This window comes from Dendrobates tinctorius, unplaced genomic scaffold, assembly GCF_039654945.1.
Source record: "Dendrobates tinctorius isolate UK_male_01 unplaced genomic scaffold, ASM3965494v1 ptg000071l, whole genome shotgun sequence".
In the NCBI taxonomy this organism is placed as follows: domain Eukaryota; kingdom Metazoa; phylum Chordata; class Amphibia; order Anura; family Dendrobatidae; genus Dendrobates; species Dendrobates tinctorius.
Window position 1 is genome coordinate 19,134,903 of NW_027361739.1, and position 24,616 is coordinate 19,159,518.

General features: G+C 42.4%; 2 protein-coding genes across 3 annotated transcripts in view; one reads left to right on the forward strand and one right to left on the reverse strand.

The window, feature by feature from the left end:
* Nucleotides 1-24,616, forward strand: part of PHACTR3 (phosphatase and actin regulator 3) — a 267,395-nt gene that overhangs the window by 151,945 nt on the left and 90,834 nt on the right. The window lies entirely within an intron of this gene.
* On the reverse strand, nt 2,634-11,513 carry LOC141096080 (uncharacterized). The gene is made up of 2 exons (XM_073582482.1): nt 11,259-11,513; nt 2,634-6,021 (listed from the first exon to the last, which is right to left on the reverse strand). The coding sequence occupies exon 2, from the start codon at nt 6,013-6,015 to the stop codon at nt 3,364-3,366; it is 2,652 nt and encodes an 883-aa protein (XP_073438583.1). The 5' UTR covers nt 6,016-6,021; nt 11,259-11,513; the 3' UTR covers nt 2,634-3,363.

Below are 24,616 nucleotides of genomic sequence, written 5' to 3' on the forward strand. Positions count from 1 at the left end.
CCAGAATGCAGCACAGAGAGAGAATTATTATGATTATTATTATTATTATTATTGTGTGCAATTCTAGTAATTATAGTTGGACTGTTAGCCTGGATTTATATTGTATGGATGTTCAGCAAAATTATGCACTGTGTGCACCGTCATGTAGGAACATACATAATGATAGAATCGTGGCTCCCAGTTGCTAAGCAACAGACACTTGCCATTATTATAGGGGGACCTGACTTGTTTGTCAGATTTTCTCAGTGTTTCTCGTTCAGTACTTCAAGGTTCACCTGATGTTGCTGTTTCATAATGACAGTGAGCAGAATTATGGCTATCATTGTCTAATATTGGACTACAGATGCCTGCAAAATCAGTAACAATTCTTCCAAAGAGGGTGCGGGGGATGGGGGGAGCCATAATTGCAACTAATGTGGGTTACACTAGTGATGCCTTGTCCAGATGCATAGCTTGGATTTTGGTTCAGGGGGGATGAAACTTCTGAGTGGGGCCATAACAGGTAACGCTGACTACAGCTACGTTGGTGTACCATAAGGGCTCATACGCACTTGCGAGAAATACGGATGAGTGCAATCCGTTAAAAAAACGGATTGCACTCGGACCAATGTTATTCAATAGGTGACATCTCATTTACAAGTTTTTTCTCAGCCGAAATTTGACTGAGAAAAAAATCGCAGCATGCTGCGTATTGCTGCTTATCTCGGATGAGACTCGCCAATGCAAGTCAATGTGTGCGAGAAAAAAATCGGACAGCACTTACACCATGCGTATATATATATATATATATATAACTTTATATTTCATAGAGAGATACATAGTAGAATAGCTGTTAATTCATTTGTTTACATACAGTAAACCATTGCAGAACAGTTAGATTTATATATGTCAGTGACTAATAGTGTTAGTAGTATGTGTGTGTTAAATTTGGGACCTGTATGTATTTAATAAAAGAATGTATTCACAGGAAAAAATTGCGTGGGCTCCCGCTCAATTTTCTGCACCATAGAGGGAAAGCCAGTGACTGAGGGCAGATATTAATAGCCTAGGAAGGGACCATGGTTATTGCCTCCCCCCTGGCTAAAAACATCTGCCCCAGCCTCCCCAAAAAAGCCGCATCTGTAAGATGCACCAATTCTGACACTTAGCCTCTCTCATCCCACTGCCATGTAGTGGTGGCATATGGGGTAATAAGGGTTAATGTCACCTTGCTATTGTAAGGTGACATTAAGCCCGGTTAATAATGGAGAGGTGTCAATAAGGTGTCAATAATAGTATTAAAAGGTTAATAAAACACACAGACATTAACAATAAAGTATTTAAATGAAATAATTAAACACATTGTTTCCCATCTTTATTAAACTCCCAATCCAAGCGAATCCCTCGTTCTCCTGTAAAAAATCAAAAATCAACAATATACCATACCTATCCGCCGTACAGTCAAGTCCCATCTCAAGGGGTTAAATAGTTTAACAAGCAAGGAGACTTTAACCCCTAATTACCCGAACAGGCAGAGTCACCACTGTTTGTCCTGGGGGCAACACGAGTTTGTCAGTTTGCTTCTCCATCCTGGTATGACTCCTGCTCTTGAGCTACATGGACCAACTGTTGGATTATTCTTCGCTGAGGGGTGTGGGAATGCCACTACTTCAGGGTCTCATTGGAGGGTTCGTTCATTGGAAGACTTCCAAATTCTTTTAATACGTTCATACCCAGAGTAACTGTGTGTCCGTTGTTCACTTCTCTGCGAGTCAGCACCACACCCCTACGTCCCAGGTCTTTACCACACATGGAGATGTGCATGCATGCCACCCCTGCAACTGGAATTGTCAATTGATTGGCAGCTATCACCTTTATCACTGGGCCGCACACGGGCCGTCCGATTTAAGAAAAATGTTGCCGAAAAAAGGCCTCTGGCATCGTTGTCACTTGAGAGCCTGTATCCACTAGGCAGCATACTGCATGACCGGCAAACTCAGCCTAGACCAGAGGACACGTAGACACTAAATTTATGGGACTTCCTCTACTCCTCTCCATCTGACCTGGCTCTGTCCAGCGTCCCCCCGACTCGAAGCCCTCTAGTTTAACAGATGTCAAAGCTGAATTCTTCCTTCCGCACAATATGTCTGAGTCCGCCACAGTTAATGCACGTGATAGGCCTTTGTTGGCGGAACCCTCTGGGGTCCCGTCGAGACTCCTGGCCTCCACTGGTCCCTGAAGCATCTTCAACAGCCTCGGTCTTTTTCTTAACTTCGGCCAATTCTCCTTTCAAATTCAGAAGTTCTTTCCATAATTCTTCCACCCATTGAGGTTCAGCATTTGCATTCACGGACACTTCTGCACCCCGAACCTTCCCCACAGGGACTGTCATCCTCTGCTCTTGCTCTTGGGTGTGCGATTTGCTTCCTATTTTGGAAAAAGTCAAGCGAGGGTTCACCCACATGCGCTCTCGCAGGGCCTGCTTCGTCAATGTGTCTCGCAAGCCCGTCACTAAAAGGTCTCGCAACATTATGTCCATAGGACCAACGCCCATGCCAACTTTCCTGACAATCACAGTATGTAACTGTAGAAAAATATATATATATATATATCTTCTTGCACGGTTGAGAATCAAAAGTAAAGGCAATGTTGAATTGAGGATAAAATAAATCTTGTTTTTAATTGTTCATTCAAAAAGTGATTACAAAAATGAAGAAAAGTAAGTTCATGACATGCAGTAATTATTTGAAGAGAAAACGAGCATTATCTTACATATAGTCTTGAGCAGCTGTCCGGGTGTTCGAGAGTCTCAAGGGATATGAGATCTCCTGAACAAGAGTTAGACCGGCTTATATACTATTCTGACCTATAAATTATAACCACATATGGTGGCTTGCCACTATGTTCAGAAGTTCTTCCATATTAAGTGAACCGTAGTTATTTTAACAATATGTATACAGTTATTTATGCATTACCTTAGTCTGAGATATTTAAGCCTAAAGTCTGAGATCTTTAGAACCATTCATTATCTCTAAATAGTCACATTTTGACAGCTTTGACTATCTTGACCTATACATTTGACAAGAGAGACAGCTGTGTGAGCCAAGGAACCCAGAATAAGTCAGTCACTTCTCTAAAGTAAGCAGAGCCTGTTAGCTAGATTCTGTATGAGAGAATTAATCCATATATTTTTTATTATAGAAATACTGATATTTTACAGTCCCCCCTGATTATGATTTGAGAAATATCATAATCAATCCTAACTCATTCTCTCACCATTCGTATCACATTCATTCTTTATTCTGAAAACCTTGTATCAACATCTGCCCTGAATGTCATCTGAATTTTCAAACCTATTGTAAAAACAAAAATTAGATCAGAGAGTTATATTTTTTTTCGTTTTAACATCTCTCTTAAAATATCATCTTCCTTTTTCATTTCTATCTTTATATTCTTATAAATTCTCCTAATTTTGCACATAATAATTATTTGATATATTATACACAGCAAAACTATGATAAATAAAATAACGATCGGATTAGACAATACATTTCCTGCTGCCATTTTTGCTGAAGACTGTGACCAACTAGTTACAGATTTTCCTAAATTCCTCCACCAAGATGAGCCTGACATACTCGTCCATTCATGGTCAATGTCATTTAGATTACCTTGTTCATGTCTAAATACAATTTCAGCTTCTTTTAATTGTTTTGTCAGCAGATTTAATAAACCCTTGTCTTTCTTTATTTCATTTGTCCACAAATCCCAAGGGAATTTATTAACTTGTGACAAATTGAACTGGATCGGAAGGATTTTCAGACGTCTTGAGCCTATTGACGTAATATTAATACTTCCTTCCTTCTTTGTGAGAGTTTTAACATTTCCCTCAATACAATATAAACCCATTGTCAGATTTTCGACATGTACACAAGATGAGAAGAATGCAGAAACTGCTTCTCTTCCTGACATGACTTGGAAACAAGTTTTGTTAGCGCTTACTGGTGTCACCAAGTCATGTATCGTGTGGACATTCTCAACTCTGGCATAACAAGAAGTATGATTATGGAAACATGAATGATAAATGACTTTATCCTGTCCAGGTAGGCACATTACCTTGGAAACAAAATTTAAGCATGACGAAATGTCTAATTGTTCAATGTTTGTACCATCAAATGCAAAATCTGTGTACTGTAATTGATAATATAACAATTGTGTAGGGCTGACAGGAATTCCCAGAACACCTATAGGAACCAGGGTTTCTTCTCTTCCTGACACTGGAATCAGTGATGTTCCTACACAAATGTTCTGTTCACATCCTAACCACTTATTTACCCACAAATCTGTATGGTTTAACGCAAAGTTATATTCTATGGGCAAATTTCTTATTAGCCCTAAAGGGGTAATTCCACTTTGTAAGGCTTGTGCAATCATTTTCAGATTGGTGGAATATTCAATCTGAATTTCTAGACATGTTTTGGCCACTTGAGATTCCTGTTCACTTTCCATTAAAGCTAAAGTAGCATCCTGAAGATGTGATACAGAAGATCCCAATACAGTAGCAGTGTTCAAAACCATCTTTTCAAGGACTTGATTCAAACTTTTCTGAATCTTTACCCCTTTTCCTCCAATATACCCAATATTTTCCAGATCTGATTTAAGTGTATGAATGTCCATAGTGTTAATTAAACTTCCTACTGTTCCTAATCCCCCCAAAATACCTTCTAACACTCCCCTCTTACTTCTAACCTGTGTTGAAGTTCTTTTCCCAAACCATTGTTCTATTCCCATCTCCATGTTAGTGAGATGTGGTTGACACTGGGGATATCTAGAAGAGATTTTCCAGTTAGACATGTTAAAGGTCCATACCATGGTCAGAAACACTCCATCTCGTAACAGAGGTTTAGTTTGGAACTGATTGATCTGAAAAGGAGTAGATGGTTGAAATCTTGTCTGTGTGCATACATTATCTACTGCTGACCATATATTTACCTTTACATCTCTACATTGTTTGTAGTTATATTTCGTTAAAATGCAACATTGGTAAAGTCCAGAATCCTTAGGAGATGGATTATCTACAGAAAAAATAAAATCCTTATTTAACCATCTCACGTTACCGGATTGACCTCTGTGTATAACATTTGTTGGACCATTTGAAAAACTTCCCAAAAATGATTTATCCTTGGTCCATATTAACAAAGATTCTGAAGGTAGTTCTAACCTCGTGCTGCATTTTAGTAATAAAGGAGACATATTTTCTTGACTATATACTGCTTGTGGTGTAACCCTTACTTCTGGAGCTATAGTATTTGAAACTGTAAAAACTACAGATACCTGTACTTGTACTGGTTCTCTGGTTATCTGAAAATTCCATGTTTTTACCCAATCCTCGTCTCCTTCTGTAATAGAAAGAAATGCAGGATCTAAAACTTTCCCAAATAGTTGTGTCCTTAACCAAGCATCTGTTTTGGATGTTTCAACTTTCCCTTTTGCGATCATATCATTTGTAATATCACCTGACCACACAGCTTTCTCTTCACCTCTTATCTCTATATTCCAGAATAACACATCTGTAGGACTACATTCCCATGTGCCTGTCTTATTATTGTGTATATAATCTCCTTGTAACTGTGTGAACTTCGTCTTAGGTCCTGTGGCTGCGTGTAATATTATGTCAGTGTCATGTATGAAGTGTAGCTCAATACAGCATTTTGCACCAAAACCCATGCAAATGTTTCCAGTAATATCTACTGAATCGTCCGGTATGTCCTCATCTATTAAGCTTTGTAGATTCGTTCCTCTTGGTTTCCTTGGATGTAAAGTTCCTTTGAAAAGTTCCTTCACTTCACTAGTATTTGTTCCATGGTGTGAAATATCTTCAGCGTAGATCACAGTTGAAACAGTACAAAACAGCAGAAATGTGATTCCCATCAGATAGTAGCTTTTCCTGGGCAACGTCTTTTTCTCCTGAAGGATTGGTGTTGAATCCCTTTCGTCAAAGACGTGGAGTTTCATATTCCAGTTCTTATTGGAATCCATTTCTTCCTAAAAGAAATGCAGTATCATTATTTTGCAATATACAGTTTGCATTGATCAACATGTACCCACAATTTTTGTTGTCTGCGGGTATTTTTAACCACCTTAGATGCTCGTTGCACAAGTATCATCACTTGTCCCATGGTTTCGATAATTTCAAAGGGACCTTCCCAATTACTTTCCCAAGGTCCATTCTTCCTGAAAGTTTTAATCATCACTAGAGCCCCTTTCTTGAATTTGGATACATATGGTGGCTCCATTCTCTGCATTCTTGATGCAGCATGTGGAAGAATCGTTTTCAAATTTTCCTGTAACAATTGCAACCATTTGGACCTTGCAACAGCATCTTTTTGTGGTGTAGACAAAAATGGTTCATGAGGAAAAATCAATGGCATTTTTCTTCCTGTCATCAGTTCAAAAGGAGTAAACTGAGTTGTGGCAGAGGTTGTTCCTCTTACACTCAACAGTACAAAAGGTACTGCATCAACCCAAGTATTGCCTTTGTCCAATAACATCTTGGCAATTCTGGATTTTATTGTTCTATTCATCCTTTCCACAATACCAGCAGACTGTGGATGGTAGGGTACATGAAACTGTTGTCGTACCCCTAGAATAGCACAAACGGCTTGCATGATTTTTCCTGTAAAGTGACTTCCTCGATCAGAGGTGATCATTCTTGGGATCCCCCAAGTACAAAAGACATGATTAACTAATGCTCTAGCTGTAGACAAAGCATCATCTTTCCTGACAGGTAAAATTTCAACCCACTTAGAAAAAACATCTACCACAACCAATGCATACCTGAGACCATTTTTACCTGATGGTAACGGTCCAATGTAGTCGATTTGTAACGTAGACCATGGACCCTCTGCAGGTGCGATTCGGAGTAGTGGCGGTTTCTGTCCTTTTGGTCTTGGATTAATTTGGGCACAAATGAGACATGATTGAACAACACTTTGCACTGTCTCTTCCATCTTTTCCCAGTAAAATTTCTCTCTGAGAATGCCTAACAATTTTTGTTGGCCCAAATGACCCAAACTTTCATGATTGTATTTTGTGAACTCAACCTGTAGATGTCTTGGGACAACAGGACGCAACTCCCCGTTTAAGTCATGACACAAAACCCCGTTTTCACAAACAAAGGGAGGTTTTGGATCAACCCGGGAAGCAACAAGAGATGAGTCTTTTTCTTGTTCTTCCGCAAAAGAAGGGATATGCGTGTCTGTTCTTTGAACTGCTGAAACCTCGAGAGGTTCAGGTTCAAACACCTCTTCTCCTGTCAGGGCTGCCTCTTTGGCTAGCATATCTGCGGTTGCATTTCCAACAGATAATTCATCATCAGATTTTTTATGGGCCGGAACCTTGACAATAGCAAAACCATTAGGGTTTTTTGATGCTATCCTGAAAATTGTCTTCAGTGTGTCACTGTGAACAAGAGTCTTATTAGATGAATCTACATAGCCTCTTTTTTCCCAAACTGACAAGTAATCTGTCAGTGATCTTACAACATAAGAGCTATCGCTGTAGATCACAATGGGACACTGATCATCTGCTTCATTCAGCTGTAGTACCATTTTTACTGCTTCTAGCTCTGCTCTTTGAGCTGAAAAATGACTCGGTAATTTGTGCTTCACAACCTGTCCTCTTTTGGGATAAAAAATGGCATATCCTGAATAATAGTGCCCATCTGAATAGAATCTGGAACCATCTACAAAAATTGGTTCGTCTGTTACCTCTGCTTTCCGTCTGAAAAGTGATGGACTTGGATCCTGAAAAGACTGTAAACAATCATGAGTTTGTCCTTCATATTGCATCAGCTGAGGAAGAACATATTTGGCCTTGTAATCTACCTCAATTTGTTTGGGAGACAATGACAATAACCAATGAGCAAATCTCTGATGTGACACACCTGGGATATTATTCTCAAAGAGAAGTTTTAGTGTAGAGTGAGGAGTTTGCAAAATGATTTTGTTGAACCCGACAATATGTTCGGTTGCTTTGACTGCAAAGTACACACCTACCAAGTGTCTTGCACAGGTCTCAAAACCTTTTTCAACAGGTGAGAGAAGTTTTGAAAAATAGCCCAAAATTCTCCACTCTTCTCCCTGTAATTGCAGTAATACAGCAGAAACAGATGTTCCCGATGTATGCACTTGCAAAGCAAATGGAGCCGAAGGATCTACTGTGGACAAAGCAGGTGCATTTTGTAAATTCATTTTCAATTGTTCAAATGAGGTTTGCTGTTCATCACCCCAAGGACCAAAGTAATCACTGTTTTCACCTTTCAAAAGATCATATAAAGATCTGGCCTTATCTGCAAAATTCTCAATGAAATCCCTTGAATAATTCATAAGACCTAAAAAATGTCTCAATGCCTTGTGTGATGTCGGAATTGGTAGGGAAGCAATTGCCTCAATTCTTTCCTGCAGTGGCTGCCTTTTTCCTGGACTCAACAGCACCCCTAAAAATCTGACCTCAGTCTGCATCAATTTGACCTTTTTGGTGTTCAATTTCAACCCTGCATCATGCAGCAACTCAAACAATTCTGTCAGAAGTGAAACATGTGTCTCTTTATCCTCTGTAGACAATAAAATATCATCCACATATTGCAGAATGCAATCAGGCCTCGAAAATCTGGATAATACCTTTGCCAATGCCTGATGAAAAACACTAGGTGACAAATGTGCTCCTTGAGGTAACCTGCAAAACAGATATTGCTCGTCCAAGAAAGTAAATGCAAACTTATACTGACAACTCTTTTCAAGAGGTATACTGAAAAAACCATTGCTAATGTCCAGTACAGAAAAGTATTTGGCCTTTGCATTTAACCTTGCCATCATGTCATGAGTATCTGCCACAATTGGTGCGACATTGGGTGTATGCTTATTGAACATCCGTAAATCCAATATCATTCGATAAGAACCATCAGATTTCAAAACACACCACAAAGGATTGTTACTTACAGAATTAGCCTTTCGGATAACACCTTGATCTAACAATTCCTGTATGATCTTTGACATAGAGTCAATTGATTCTGGAGGCAATTTATACTGACGCTGTGGCGGGGGATCACGCCCCTCCACATTCACGATAACGTCTTTCATTGTTCCAACCTGATTCCTGAACTGAGCCCAAAGAGAAGGAAAAAGCTGTACAATTTCTGTCAATACCTTGTCATCATTAGTGTCAGGCCACAAATGGTCAGATGACACCACATCATTCAAGCAAATACTTCCAACATGGCTATAATCATTAGGATCAATGACTACCGGTTTACAACCATTGGAATCTTTCCAGATCACTTGATTTCCTAGGTCAACTACCCATCCGAATTTCTGCATAAAATCTGTGCCAAGTATATTTTCAGAATCACGACAATACCAGATGTCAATTTCTGTTTTGAAAGAACTAGGTATTTCCAAAATCACATTGGGAACTAAGGTTGCTTTAGTTCCACCTTTTCCACTGAAACCGACAATTGTACAAACTGGTGAATCTGGGTTTAGCTTCAAATCAAGGTTTGTAACACTTAACTGAGCTCCTGTGTCAATGAGAAATACAACATTCTGTCCTGCTAAACTTACTTTGATAAATGGTCTTCCACAGTCATCCAATGTAACTCGAGTCACAAATTCCAATGGATGTGGTACAGGAATAGTCTGTGATTGTCAGAAAGATGAAGGAGATGGGAGAAGACCTGTGTCCTTTTTAAAAGACCTTGGAATTCTATCCCTTGACTCTGTTTCCTTCACTGTCATTTCTCTGATCTGTCTGATTAATGGTGCATATGGTGACTGTGTTTGTCTGTTGGCAGTATGAACAGGTGCAGATAATTGTAATGCAGGTGCGGAAGGTGTGTTGTATGATTTTGGCATGAGTCCGTTTTCCCTTCCAAGCTTACCTGTTCCTTGTGTACCCATCTCTGATTCTGCTCTCAAAAATTTCCTGCACTGCCACTTCAAGTGTCCAGGTATCCCACAAAAATAACAATGGATATTGTTCCTTTGTGTAGTATTTTTACCTCTATGCTCAATGTAATCCCTGCTCTTGGAGATTACTGTGGCTCTAGGTTTCAGCTGACTGTCTTCCTTCTCATGAACTACCGCTATTTTAGCCTTGACCTGATTTTGTTTCATGGATCTCCTTATTCTGTCAATAAAAACTGTTGCTTCTTGCAATGATGGCTGAGTGTTAGCCAATTGCACTGAGGCAGGATCTAAGTACTTGAACTTCTTTACAAAAAATTTGATCATGGATGCTGGCTCTTCGTGAGGCCTGAGATCCATTACCATCCTATAGGCCTGTTCAAACTTTACCAAAAAAGAGAATGGGTCTTCAGAAATATTTGTTTGTAAACTCCCTAAAATATCAACTGTAGGCATGTCTTCTCCAGTTGTAAACAATACCAATTGTCTAAGTCTGTCTTCTTTTGTACTATCTGTCATTTCATTCTCATCATTTAATCTGGGTGTGGTCTGTAATCTTTTTCCCATATGTGAAGGTAACCAAACTTTGAATATTTTATTCTTTTGCTCATCATTCAGATTGTATTTGTCTGTGTTTGATTCAAAAGTGTCCGCATTATAAAAGGCATCCATCTTATCATTGTAATTTGGAATGTCTTTTACAATTTTCATTAGCTGATCGTGTATTTTCAGATTAATGCGTGCTGCTCTGTCATGTAATTTTTTCCGTTGTAATTCTACTGCCTCTAATTCCTCTACTGAAGCATCTGGATTTTGCATATTTGGTACAAATGAAGAGGCAGCAACACCGTCCTCCTGTTTACCTGTTGATCTTGTGTTAACAGAAACCCTCTTTATATCTTGTCGTAATTTAGACAATAACTCTGTCCTGGTATCTATTTGATCTTCCAATTGTTCTATATGTTCTGACAAAATCAAGCAATTTGGACAATCAAAGTAATCCCCGTCAGACTCTTGTGTGTCACCTGGTGTGTCAGTGTGATTAATGTCTTGTGTGACAATGCATGTTTTATAGGTGTTAGGTTCAGTTTTCTCAAAGACTAGGCTATTATACACATGAACTAGCTGCATAACATTTTGAAATTTCCTTTGTAATTTTCTAACTGAGAAAAACCTTTTGTCAATTTTAACATTTTCTGCCTCACATTGATTATACAAACTAGACCATAATTGGGCATCCGTATGATTATGAACAAACTTGAAATCTATGTTACTTTTCTTAGCATAATCATGTATAAAATCCATTATATTTTTTCTCACCTATTGAGAGTCTTTCCCGTCAATGGATGGTCCTCTGTGTCCTTATGCAATCCTCAGATCTCCGTCTGGATGAGACGCATGCAGCTCTTTACGATCCTCACCCGTCGTCTTCAGGTTCAGTGTGATTTTTGTGCCGTGAAATAGTGGAATTCCTGAGGAGGCTTGTACAACAGGTGGTTTTTAGCAGAGTTCGTGCTCCCCCCTTGTACAATCGAGGAAGGAATGCCAACCAAAATTAGCACAAAAGATCAGGCTGGCTACGGCTCGCCAAAATGTAGAAAAATATATATATATATATATCTTCTTGCACGGTTGAGAATCAAAAGTAAAGGCAATGTTGAATTGAGGATAAAATAAATCTTGTTTTTAATTGTTCATTCAAAAAGTGATTACAAAAATGAAGAAAAGTAAGTTCATGACATGCAGTAATTATTTGAAGAGAAAACGAGCATTATCTTACATATAGTCTTGAGCAGCTGTCCGGGTGTTCGAGAGTCTCAAGGGATATGAGATCTCCTGAACAAGAGTTAGACCGGCTTATATACTATTCTGACCTATAAATTATAACCACATATGGTGGCTTGCCACTATGTTCAGAAGTTCTTCCATATTAAGTGAACCGTAGTTATTTTAACAATATGTATACAGTTATTTATGCATTACCTTAGTCTGAGATATTTAAGCCTAAAGTCTGAGATCTTTAGAACCATTCATTATCTCTAAATAGTCACATTTTGACAGCTTTGACTATCTTGACCTATACATTTGACAAGAGAGACAGCTGTGTGAGCCAAGGAACCCAGAATAAGTCAGTCACTTCTCTAAAGTAAGCAGAGCCTGTTAGCTAGATTCTGTATGAGAGAATTAATCCATATATTTTTTATTATAGAAATACTGATATTTTACAGTAACTCCTGCAATGCGTTCATATACTGCGTCAGTTTCCCTTTCCCTCTGCATGCAGCTAAAAAGGCGGGTCCTCCGTTCCTCTATGTCAGTGGAGTCTCCATGAGTCTCTTCCAAAATCTGCAACACCTTGGTAAAGGTGTCTCTCTCCCTGGGGGCCTGTAACATCACTGAGTCTCTAGCTTCTCCATCTAGGGCCACAATAGGCACCTCAGCCTCTAAGGCAGGGGTCATGAGATGCATCCCCATCATGCCCCGTATTTGCTCAGTCAAGCTCCATAACATGGTGTTGTTTCCTGTGAATTTTGGCAAATTATTCAACATTGTCTCCAGTGAGTTACTGGACCTCGGGCCACCCCCAACTGCTTGATCTGCCACCTCCGTGCTATTAGGCTGCATCCTGCCAACTACGCCAAATGTAAGGTACTAGCAAGAACGCGGGATGCAGTAATGAGCAGGAGGCAGAACAAGAGTTAACGGGTCTTTTATGCAGAGATTAATCAGCAAACAGTACTCCACGCAGAGAGATCGCAGGAACACAATAATACAAATACAGGAAAGATGAACAGTGTAGATATAATGTTAATAACAATCGGTAAAGGTATGGATCATCTTATAAGTATGTAGCTCCCGGAAGGTCAGGATTACACAATCCCACGATGTCGACGCAGGTGAAACGAGAAGTCTCTGGATCAATTACGGATGAAGTCGAAGCAATGTCTCTTGAACGAAACGGTGGTTCCTGGCTTTTCCAGGCACTGGCTTCCGGTTCTGATATACGGGGAGTAGAAGATGGGAAAAGAAGTGGGCCACAAAGTTCCAGACAGGAGACCGCAGCTGGGCCTGTGGAGTCAGTGTTCTGCGCATGGTCCGTCTGGTAACGGCTGTCAGGCACTGCGAAGGGTGCTGTCAAATCAGAGCACACAAGTATGGAAGTCTGCCAGGAGCTCCGCTGTATCTCCACCCAGGCAGTGGGTGTAGAGGCGGATAAGCAGCAGTGTAGACCAGCTGAATGGCGGGGAAGCATGATGGAGGCAGAGTCAATCTTCTCCTTGCGTGTCCCCTCTCTTCCCGCCAGAAGTCCCTCTTTTGCGCACTCAGCTCCTTTTATCCCTACTCCTCCCCCTGCAGTCAGGTGCAAAGGTCTGCTCCGGTCGGAAAGTGCTTCCCCCCGCAACAATGGTGACAGCCCCAATGGTTCCACCCCAGATACACAAGAATCTGCTCCAGCCCGGTCCATCTCCCTATATGAACATAGCCTAAACAGAAAGAATTCAAGAATGCAAATTTTCCTTTTTCCTGGTTGCCACAATTCTACAAAAAAGCTGTAACTGTAGGCGAACAAAAAGTCACATCTATACTAAAATTATACTGATAAATACATCATCTAGCCCTGCAAAAAAATAAGCCATCACACAGCTCCATCGGCCGAAAAATAAAAACGTTACTGGTCTCATAAGATGATGATACAACCTCAAAAACAATTTTTATTTTTTTTCTCACCACTAAAATAATGAAAAAAATGGACATGTTTGGTATCCCCGTAATCGTACTGAAGAGCAGAATGATATTACAAGGTCATGTTTACCACAAACTTCTCACCATAAAAACAATTCCAAAAAACAATATCAGAATTTAGGGGTTTTTTTTCACAATTTCACTGAACTTGGAATTTGTTTCCCTTTTTCAAGTACACTGTGTTAAAATCAATGGTGTCATTCAAAAGTACAACACGTCCTGCAAAAAACAAGCCCTCATATGTCTATAAAAATAAAAAATGATGGCTCTTGGAAAAAAAAAGGAAATACAAAATGAGATCTCAAAACTGGAAAATGTCCCCATCATGGAAGGGTTAATTCACATTTATGAACTATTTCCTATTAATGTACCATACACAGAGATATTGTGAGATCCGTCAGTACAGTAAATCTATAGAAAGCCTAATGTCATTATGTCAGGAGCTTGACATATATTTTGTCTTGTGCTCACTTCTATCTTTTCCTTGCCATAGTGAGCACACACCAGACAATCTATCGGGTGAGTTCAATTTTGAGATCTCAGCCTTAGAAGTGTGAGTAGTGCCTCTGTTTCCATTATTAATAATGATCATTCATGTTTTTCTAGATGGGATGTCATTGTTTTCTTGATGTTCACATTTAGGAACAGGGTTCTCTACATCTTCAATCATGTGAGGTTTAGGGTATGTGCACACATTGCGGATTGGGCTCAGGAATTTCCTGAGCAGATTCTGCATCTCTTGGCAGAATCCGCAGGTCAAAATCCAAACGGTAATGCGTTTTTTTATGTGGATTTTGTGCAGATTTTAAGCAGGTTGTCGTGTGTTTTTGACCTGCGGTTTTCTATAATAAAGTGGGTGTAGAAACGCAACGGAATCCGCACAAAGAATTGACATTCTGCCGAAAATAAACCGCTGTGGATTCCGTGCTGAATTTTCCGCAGCATGTGCACAGCAGTTTTATTTTTCCATTGGTTAACATTGTATGGATACTTGCGGATCTGCAGCGATTCTGCGTGGAAAATCTGCTGCGGATCCGCAACATGTGCACATACCCTTAGGATTTGCTCACACGGCCATCGATTCTCTCAAGCAAAAGTATTGGTCCAATTATGGTAATGTCACTCGTCTCAAACTCTCCCCGCTCTGTCGCAGTTTCACTGTATTTGTTCGCTGTGCACACCGATGCAGTTAAATGTAGGTTAGCTCGGGATGGGCTCTTCAGAGCGCGGGGCAACAGCACCCTCTGCCCCCACCGGTAGCTACGCTACTGCATGCAACTATAGACTTGTATGGGTACGTGTTCTGCCTTCGTACACATTGACACGGTGTGCACTCTAGCATACAGCATAAACCACTGCTCTGTCTTCCAAATAAACAGACTGTTCTCTGTAGTCTAACTTGTTTATTGGTGAAAAGTATAGAACATTCGGTAAAACTATAAAGAATACAAACGACATGGGTAAGTATTGGGCAGATGATTACACAGCTAACACAATTACAGGAAGTATACACTCCCTGACAGAAGTTATGTCGCTTATCCATGTTATGTAAATAAAAGCTTATAACCTGACGTTAAATTCATCCATTGGTTGTATAAACTATTCTTTTGAAAGCTGAAACCCTCTGAAATGTGGTTTAGGTTAAGAAAATAAATTGTCATCAATGCAGAAATATTGATCATTTAATGGACACAGAAAGGTCCATTAAAGGTCCATTTTGGCAAGACAAAAGTTTTGTCGCCTGGTCATATTATGCACCCAGTCCTAGTTTACATCCTCACCTGTGCTCAGTAAATGATCGGTTAATTAGTGGGTGTGCATAAAAAAAAAGAAATCCAGCACCCCTGACCTTCACTTGAGCTGAAACTTGAGCTCTAACAACATGCCAAAAATCCACCCTGTGACCAAAGCCTGGATTATCAAGAGGCTGAAGACCAGATCCACTGCAGAGGTTGCTGGCACCTTTAATGTGTCTCAGCATAAAGTACAAAGAATTAATAAAAGATTCGAAGAGACTGGAGATGTGTTTGACAAGTCCAGGTCCGGCAGACCACACAAGACAACTGCTCAGGAGGATCGTTTGTTGGTTAGAAAATCCAAAGCAAGCCCCTCTTCCACTGCAGCAGAGCTCCAACAGGCCTGGTCACCTCAAGTCCCTGTGTCAACTAGAACAGTTTGTAGGATTCTGTCTCAAAATGGCCTCCATGGTCGAATCCGTGCCCAGAAGCCAGCACTAAACAAAAGGCTAATAAAAACCCGTGTGGCATTTGTAAAGTACCACAGCCGGCTAAACAGATGGACGCTGGAAAAGTGGCAGAAGGTGGATTTCTCTGATGAATCTTCAGTAGAATTACATCACAGCTGCTGCTAATACTGTAGGGGACCTACTGGCGCCCATATAGATCCAAAATACACCCAGAAAACAGTTACATTTGGTGGTGGAAAGATCATGGTCTGGGGTTACATTCAGTATGGGGGTGTGCGAAACATTTGCAAGGTGGAAGGCAATATCAATAGCCTAAAATATCAAGAAGTATTAGCTATCTCTTATGCTCCATCTCATACATCCATCTCTACAACAAAGTTCCTCCAGGCAAAAAAGATCAAGGTGCTCAAGGACTGGCCAGCCCAGTCACCAGACATGAACATCATTGAGCATGTTTGGGGTAGGATGAAAGAGGAAGCTTGGAAGACAAAACCAAAGAATCTAGATGAACTCTGGGAGGCATGTAAGACTGCATTATTTGCTATTCCTGATGACTTCATTAATAAATTGTATGAATCATTGTTGAACTGCATGGATGCAGTCCTTCAAGCTTATGGAAGTCACACAAAATATTAAATATGACTCTAATAGCACCACAACTTCATTCACCAATGTTATGCAACATATATTTCTAATTTAAGTTAATTATTTCTTTGAATATCACATTACTTTCTGTGGTCGACAAAACTTTTGTCTTGCCAAAATCTGACCATTCTGTGTCCATTAAATGATCAATTTTCCCTTCACCCATGACAGCACACCTGAGAGAGAGATCCGCCCCGCCAGGACAGGAACCTACTGAGATATAAGGGGCGGCACCTCTCCCCCGCTTCAGTTTGGGTTCCTGTCCTGGAAGGAACCCCACGGTCGGCGGTGCCTGTCATGGGCAAAGAAAAAAAAAGAAGAAGAAAAAAGAGAAAAAAAAAAGAACCCAGCCCCGTCCCGGCACGGGAAGAACAGGTATCTTGCCTGTAGTGCCGGCCATCGGGTGCTGGAAGCACAGTCCCCGGGCCCTCCGGGGTTCCAGGTTCGTGTGGGCGCAGGTGGGATCCTCGGTGGCTCCGGGGAGCCCCCACCATGCCGCCCTCCCCTCGCGCACGCCGCATCTCGATCCCCGTGGCAGGGGAGAGACGCTGGCTTCTTCTGGCCGCTGACGTCAGCGGCGCTAGGGATTCTGGGTGTGCCGGCTGACGTAAGCAAAAGGCGACGGTGTATTGGCGCCGGGTGCGACGCCGGCCAGCTTTCGGAAGCGGTCGGCTGGCGGTCGCAGGGGGGGGAGGTGGAGACGCTCACCAGGACGGAGGCATGTCATTTAAAAGGGGAAGCAGCGGCAGAACGAGCGGTGCAAGATGGAGTCAGAACAGGAACGTTCAGTGTACCTGCCTCTCTCACAGCCCTCTGGCAGAAAACATGGAAGCCGTTCAAGCAGCAGTCGCCCCAGCCGCAGGTCAGGGGACTCCTCAAGGTCAAAAGAGCACAGGTCACGTGCCTCGTCACAGCCTCCGAGTCCGGTACCCTTGATTTCGGATGGTGAGTGATCTTCGTGAATGCTAGCATTTTGTTAATAGGGTTTCTCTGTCTGTGTTTAACCCCGTAGGAAAGGCCCAAAAAAGCAGGAAGCAAGAAAAATAATACGGACTGCGGCCCTAGCAAGAGACTGGCAGAAAGATCTCTGTGCCGGTTGTATTCAGCGAACTATGGCGGAGGAAGCGCCTAGTTTCGCGGCTAATCTGATATCTGCCCTTAGGTTGGAAATGGAGGGTTCAATTAAGACCCTATTGAAAAAAGGAGGAAAGGTAGACAGGATCCCCATAGTTCTCCCTCGAATTTCTCTTCAGCCTCGTCCCAATCGGAACAGGCGTCCTCATCAGACTCCTCAGACAGTGACACGGGGTAAGCCATGTTTTCCGGTGGAAGACACAGATGCCCTCCTTAAAGCCATTAGGACAACAATGGGCATACTGGAAGAGAAAACGGCAAAAACCCTAGAAGATGTTATGTTTGGGGGGCTCCAGGAGAGGAAAAAGCGTACCTTTCAGGTGAACGAAAGGATTCAGGCACTCATAGAGAGAGAATGGAGGAAACCCGAAAAGACAGGGGCTCTTCCCTCCACCTCTAAAAGGCGATACCCTTTTGAGCACAAGGATGCGGAAGTATGGGACAAAGTCCCAAAAATAGATGCGGCAGTATCCAGGTCTTCCAAAAAATCGTCCCTGCCCCTGGAAGATTCAGGGGTTCGTAGAGACCCACTAGATAAGAAGGCAGACTCATATCTGAGGCATGCATGGGAAGCGACAGCAGGAGGACTAAAGCCGGCGATAGCGGGCACCTGCACGGCACGCTCCCTCATGATCTGGCTGCAGCAGTTGGAAGAAAAATTAGCATCAAGGGTCCCAAGAGAGAAAATATTGGCAGATATGTATCTCTTGCATGGGGCAGCAGCTTTTTTAGTGGACACCTCGGCGGATTCTATGAGGTTAACGGCCAGAGCAGCAAGTTTAACAAATGCTGCTAGGCGAGCACTTTTGCTTAAAGGCTGTCCGGGTGACCTGCAATATAAGGCTAAACTGTGCTCTCTCCCCTGTGATGGGAAATTCTTATTCGGAAAGAACTTGGACGACATCCTGGAAAAAGCAAGCGATAGGAAAAAAGGCTTCCCCAGGTTCCCAATAGCGCAGAGGAGGCAGCCCTTTCGGAGGGGAGGAAGGTTCAGTAAGGGGCGTCCTCCGGCCGATAGAAGAAGATAGGAGGACAAAAGGAAAAAGGAGTCAGGCTTTATGTTTGGTGGGGGTACCTCCACCTCAAAAAAGTCACCACAATGACGCCAGTATTCCAGTAGGGGGGAGATTGGCACTCTTTTCCCAGGCCTGGGAAGAGATCTCCTCCAATACCTGGATCCTAGGCATCTTAAAAGAAGGCCTGAAAATCCCCTTTGTTCACCAACCGGAACCCGTGTTCGTAGTTACCCCTATCAGAAGAGCGGCCGAAGAACAATTGGCCTTGGAAGCAGAGATCCTGAACTTAATAGACAAACAGGTCCTTTACGAAGTCCCAGACACACAGAAGGGAAGGGGGTTCTATTCACCACTTTTTTTGATTAAGAAACCGGACCAATCATTCAGGACAATTATAAACCTCAGAGGACTCAATCAGTGGATAAGGAATCAGACCTTCAAGATAGAGTCAGTGACTACGGCCATAAAGCTACTACATCAAGACTGCTTTATGGCTGTAGTCGATCTGAAGGACGCATATTATCATATCCCTATCCATCCAGATTACCAAAAATTCTTGAGGGTAGCACTTTATATCCAAGGCATACTGAAGCACTTCCAGTTCACAGCTCTTCCGTTTGGTATATCCATAGCCCCGAGAGTTTTCACCAAGGTCATAGCGGAGGTAACAGCTTTCCTTCGGATTCAAGATACAGTCATAATACCCTATCTGGACGATTTCCTCATAGTGGGCAACTCCGAGGACCAATGTACTGCACAGTTAAGTCAGGTGACCGACATCTTACAAGAATTGGGGTGGATAATAAATTTCAAAAAATCAAAACTACAACCCCTAAAGCAACAGACCTTCCTGGGATTTATCCTGGACTCAGAACGACATGTGTGTCTGCTTCCGGAGGCCAAAAAAGAAAAGGTGCGGAACATGGCTTTGTCAGCCCGAGACCAACCTCAGATGACGTTGAGGAAAGCGATGTCTCTTCTAGGCACTCTGACGTCCTGTATTCCTGCGGTCAGGTTGGCTCAATTTCACACCCGTCAACTCCAGTGGAAGATACTAGCAGCACAAAGAGCGCTAGGAGGGCGTTTAGAAGGAGGTCTAGAGCTTTCATTACAGACCAAAGACTCTCTCAACTGGTGGCTGGACAATACAAATTTGACTGCAGGAATACCTTGGGACAAACAGGCGACAGATGTGATTCTAACAGATCCAAGCTCCCTGGGGTGGGGGGCGCACCTAAGGGGTCACGTAGGCCAGGGGTCCTGGACACCTCAAGAAAGGAGGGCATCCTCCAATCTCAGAGAATTGTGGGCTGTGAACAAAGACCTAACCCACTTCTTTCCCCTACTCAAGGGTCGCGAGGTCCGCATCATGTTAGACAACAAAGTGACGGTGGCATACATCAACCACCGGGGGGGGACAAAATCATACCCCCTAATGAAAGCAGCAGACGAAATCCTGAGCAAGGCAGAGCAACACTTACACTCTTTAACAGCCTTACACATAAAAGGGGCAGAAAACATAGAGGCCGATTTTCTAAGCCGCAATACTCTGAGGCAGGGAGAATGGGTCCTAAATCGGTCCATTTTTCAAAAAATAACGCAGCTCTGGGGGAATCAGTGATAGACCTCTTTGCCAACAAGCACAACAGGCAAACACAAAGGTTTTGCTCCCTAAACCCAAGGGAAGATCCATGGGCAGTGGACTCTCTGCACATTCAGTGGGACTTCAAGCTGGCCTATGCGTTTCCCCCAGTCGCTATGATCCCAACAGTGGTCAAGAAGATCAGGACCGATCGAGCCAGAGTAATCCTGATAGCCCCATTCTGGCCAAAAGGCCCTGGTTTGCTCTACTACGGAGAATGTCCATCTCCGATCCATGGGTTCTGCCAGAGATCCCGGACTTTCTAGCCCAGGGCCCGATACTCCACGCACAGGTCAAGGGATTCCATCTGATGGCGTGGAATTTGAAAGGTCGCTTTTAAGGGGTAAAGGGTTCTCCCTGGGGTTGGTCGCCACCATTCTTAAAAGTAGGAAACCGGTGACAACTAATATCTAAGGCAGAACATGGAATAAATTCCTACAGTTCCTAGGTAAGCCGTTAGAACAAGAACCCCCGATTAGTGCCATCTTGGAGTTTTTACAAGCAGGTTTACAGCTAGGATTAGCGGTAAATACACTTAAGGTTCAGGTATCTGCACTAGGGGCACTCTATAACTGCAACTTGGCAGCAAATAGCTGGATAGCCAGATTCATCAAATCATGTCATAGGGCTAAACCTATTCCAATACCCAGGATAGCTCCTTGGGATTTAAACCTAGTACTAGAGGCCCTTACAAAAGAACCATATGAACCATTACATCAGCTCCCTGTAAAATTTCTGACCCTAAAAACAATCATTTTAGTGGCCCTTACTTCAGCCCATAGAATAAGCGACCTAAATTCACCCTATACACAAGTTTTTCAAGACAGGGTGGTGCTAAGGACAGACCCCACTTATCTGCCTAAGGTAGCGTCAGATTTCCATCGAGGTCAAGAGATTATTCTCCCATCCTTCTGTGATAATCCAAAGAATCCAGGGGAAGAAAAGTTCCATAGTTTAAACGTTAAGAGGGCCCTGCTAGAATACATATCTGTCACTAGCCAGTGGAGGAGGTCCCAGTCCCTATTTGTAGCTTTTCAGGGTGCCAGGAAAGGCTATGGGGTTTCAAAAGGGACTATTGCTAGATGGATTAGGGAGGCCATTAGTGTAGCCTACTCAGCTAGTGGTATCCCGATTCCTGACAGCATCAAGGCTCATTCCACCAGAGCCGTGGCAACCTCCTGGGCTGAAAAGGCAGAGGTATCGATTGAACAGATTTGTAAGGCCGCTACCTGGGCCTCACCTTCAACCTTCTTTAAGCACTATAGATTAAATCTATCCTCCTCTGCTGACTTAACCTTTGGTAGAAGGGTGCTGCAAGCGGTGGTCCCACCCTAAGGTGTTCGAAGTCTCCAAAAATCTCTCAGGTGTGCTGTCATGGGTGAAGGGAAAACCACCATGGTTACTTACCGGTAGCCGGTTTTTCCGGAACCCATGACAGCACCCGTATATCCCCCCCCTTTTTCACCGTATGGGTGCTTTTGAGTGATGTGGTGTTGGATTAAACATGTAACTAACTGGGAAGTCCTCTCAATGCTCTGTAACCCAACTGAAGCGGGGGAGAGGTGCCGCCCCTTATATCTCAGTAGGTTCCTGTCCTGGCGGGGCGGATCCCTCACTCAGGTGTGCTGTCATGGGTTCCGGAAAAAACGGCTACCGGTAAGTAACCATGGTGATATTTCTGCATTGATGGCAATTTATTTTCTTAACCTAAACCACATTTCGGAGGCTTTCAGCATTCAAAAGAATAATTTATACAACCAATAATTGAATTTAACGTCAGGTTATAAGCTTTTATTTACTTAACATGGATAAGCGACATAACTTCTGTCAGGAGTGTACAGTGTGATGCAAACTTTACATGGGATAAACAGGTGTCTAATTACATCTACTGAGCACTAGCTGCTATACGGTTAATAACATCTCTGTACAACACTGCATTGCAAGAAAATATATTAATCTTACCAGATATGCTTTACCCGGATAACAAACTCAAGTTGGGGAGTTACAGGAGGACAAATAAACACATGTGTCTTTATGAAATACCCAGAAGGAAATCGCATATTCCTAATCCCAGAATGCATTGTTTCAATCCCACAATGCAACACTCTGTTAAAGACACAGGCTGTAAATTCTATTAAAGACACATCTATAAATTCAGCCACCACTAGATGGTGCTATAACTAAACCAGCACATAATGCAAACATATTCGCCCTATATTCAGAGGGCAGAACAGTATGTGTCCGAATATCACATACACTTGCACCATGCCACCATTGTTTTAATAATTGCACATCTGCACTATCCCATGGTATAACACTGGGCCGAGTGATGTCCGATACAACAACACATAGCTCTTGACTGTGTTATACGCTCTTGTGAGCGAGCCCATGAAATATAGCCCCTGGCCTGTGTGGTGAGCTGCTTATTAAGCCTCATCTGCACTGCCATATTTTCGTCAGTATTTTAAAGAATAAATGTGAATCTTTCTATTATATTCTGTGGGGCTTCAGCTTTGGGTTTTGTCTTACAAATCCCAATGCTAAATGGTGACCAAAATACAAACGTGTGAATGAGGCTTAACTCTGCATTAGTCTTATGTCCTGCTCTGTCTTCTTTATTTCCATATCAGTACAGGAGCCAGTGCTGTAAAATTACATTCTACAGTGTTGGGTTCTGTACTGGTAATTGGAGTCTAGGAGAGCTATAAGCCTGGAGTCTGGTGAGGTGTGCATATACAGTATATACACACACACACGTCAAACAATATTATAGTTTATCTAAATAACACTTAAATTTACTTAGCTTTGCACATTAAAACATCACATAATTATGGCACATTGCAATACTTTCTTAAATCAGTTCCATTAAAGTATTACTCCGAGGTATTTTTGATTTCACCACCAGAGTGATATCAGTAATGTAAGTTCCCTAAAATGCATAAGTCACTGACTTCTGCCACTGTGTCGTAGCTTTGGTCCTCTTCGTTGCCGGAAGCAGAACAATACGGCCAGTAGCATATACACGACCTCTTGTACAGTGTAGTATATAGAGGTTGTGTCCTCTGTGGTGTAGTATACAGAGGATGTATCCCATGTGGTGTAGTATATAGAGGATATATAATGTTTGGTATAGTACATAGAGGATGCGTCCTGTGTGTTGTATTTAGAGGATGTATCCCATGTGATGAAGTGTATATTGTATCATTTCTATATAACTGTATGGTGGGCCCCAAGAATGATTTTTCTCTGGTGGGCCCAAGGTACTCCAGTCCGACGCTGCGCCCAACTCTAGCCCTTTCTGGAGGAACTCCAGTATAGATGTAATAGGAGCCTCCCCTCCTGGCTCTGTCCCTAAAAAGGATAAGAACTTTCTCCAAGTTCTGCCATAGATCCTAGTGGTCACCAACTGCTTGCTACTGAGTAGGGTAGAGATTAACCTAGCCAAGAACCCTCTTCCCTCTAGCACTGACCTCTCAATTTCCAGGCTGTTAAATGCAGTCCGGACATCTGAGGATACAGAAAAGGCCCCTGGGACAGAAGATTCCGATCCTCCGGAAGGATCCACGGATCCGATACAGACATCATCTTTAGCCAATAGAACCATGGCCTCTTCGGCCAGAAAAGAGCTAAGAGGATGACCCTCGCCCTGTCTTCTCGGATCTTCCTTAAGACAGCCGGGATGAGAAATATTGGAGGAAAGGCATAGAATAGACCCGGAATCCATTTAATCCTGAAAGCATCCACCATATGAGGATTGTCTCCTGGATCCAGAAAGTAGAATCTTCGGACTTTCTTGTTGTTCTTGGAGGCCAAAAGGTCTACTTGGGGATGACCCCACATATCTATGATCTGTTTGAACACATTGTCCTTCAGAGACCATTCCCCCTGACTTAGTCGATTGCGACTCAGGAAGTCTGCCCTGACATTTTCTGTCACTTTAATATGCCAGCAATGAGAGGAAGTATTTTTCTGCCTTTATAAACACTTGCTCTGCTACCGCCATTAGCTGACGGGAATGAGTACCTCCCTGGTGATTTATACATGCTACCGCCGACCAGTTGTCGGAGAGTACTCTCACATGGTGGCCCCGCAGGAATGGTAACAGTCCATCCAACGCTTTGTCTACTGCCAAGAGTTCCCAGCTGTTGGAGGAGAGTACCTTCTCCTCCTGTGACCAAGCCCCCTGTAGGTTGTGTTCATCCATATGAGCTCCCCACCCCCAGTGGCTGGCATCATAGGTTGCCCAAGGAACCCCCCCTGGGTGTCGGACTGATCCCTAGCCACTATCGGA

Excerpts from the sequence above, each read along its gene's own strand:
- LOC141096080 (XM_073582482.1), bottom strand. The coding sequence starts at position 6,015 with ATGGATTCCAATAAGAACTGGAATATGAAACTCCACGTCTTTGACGAA.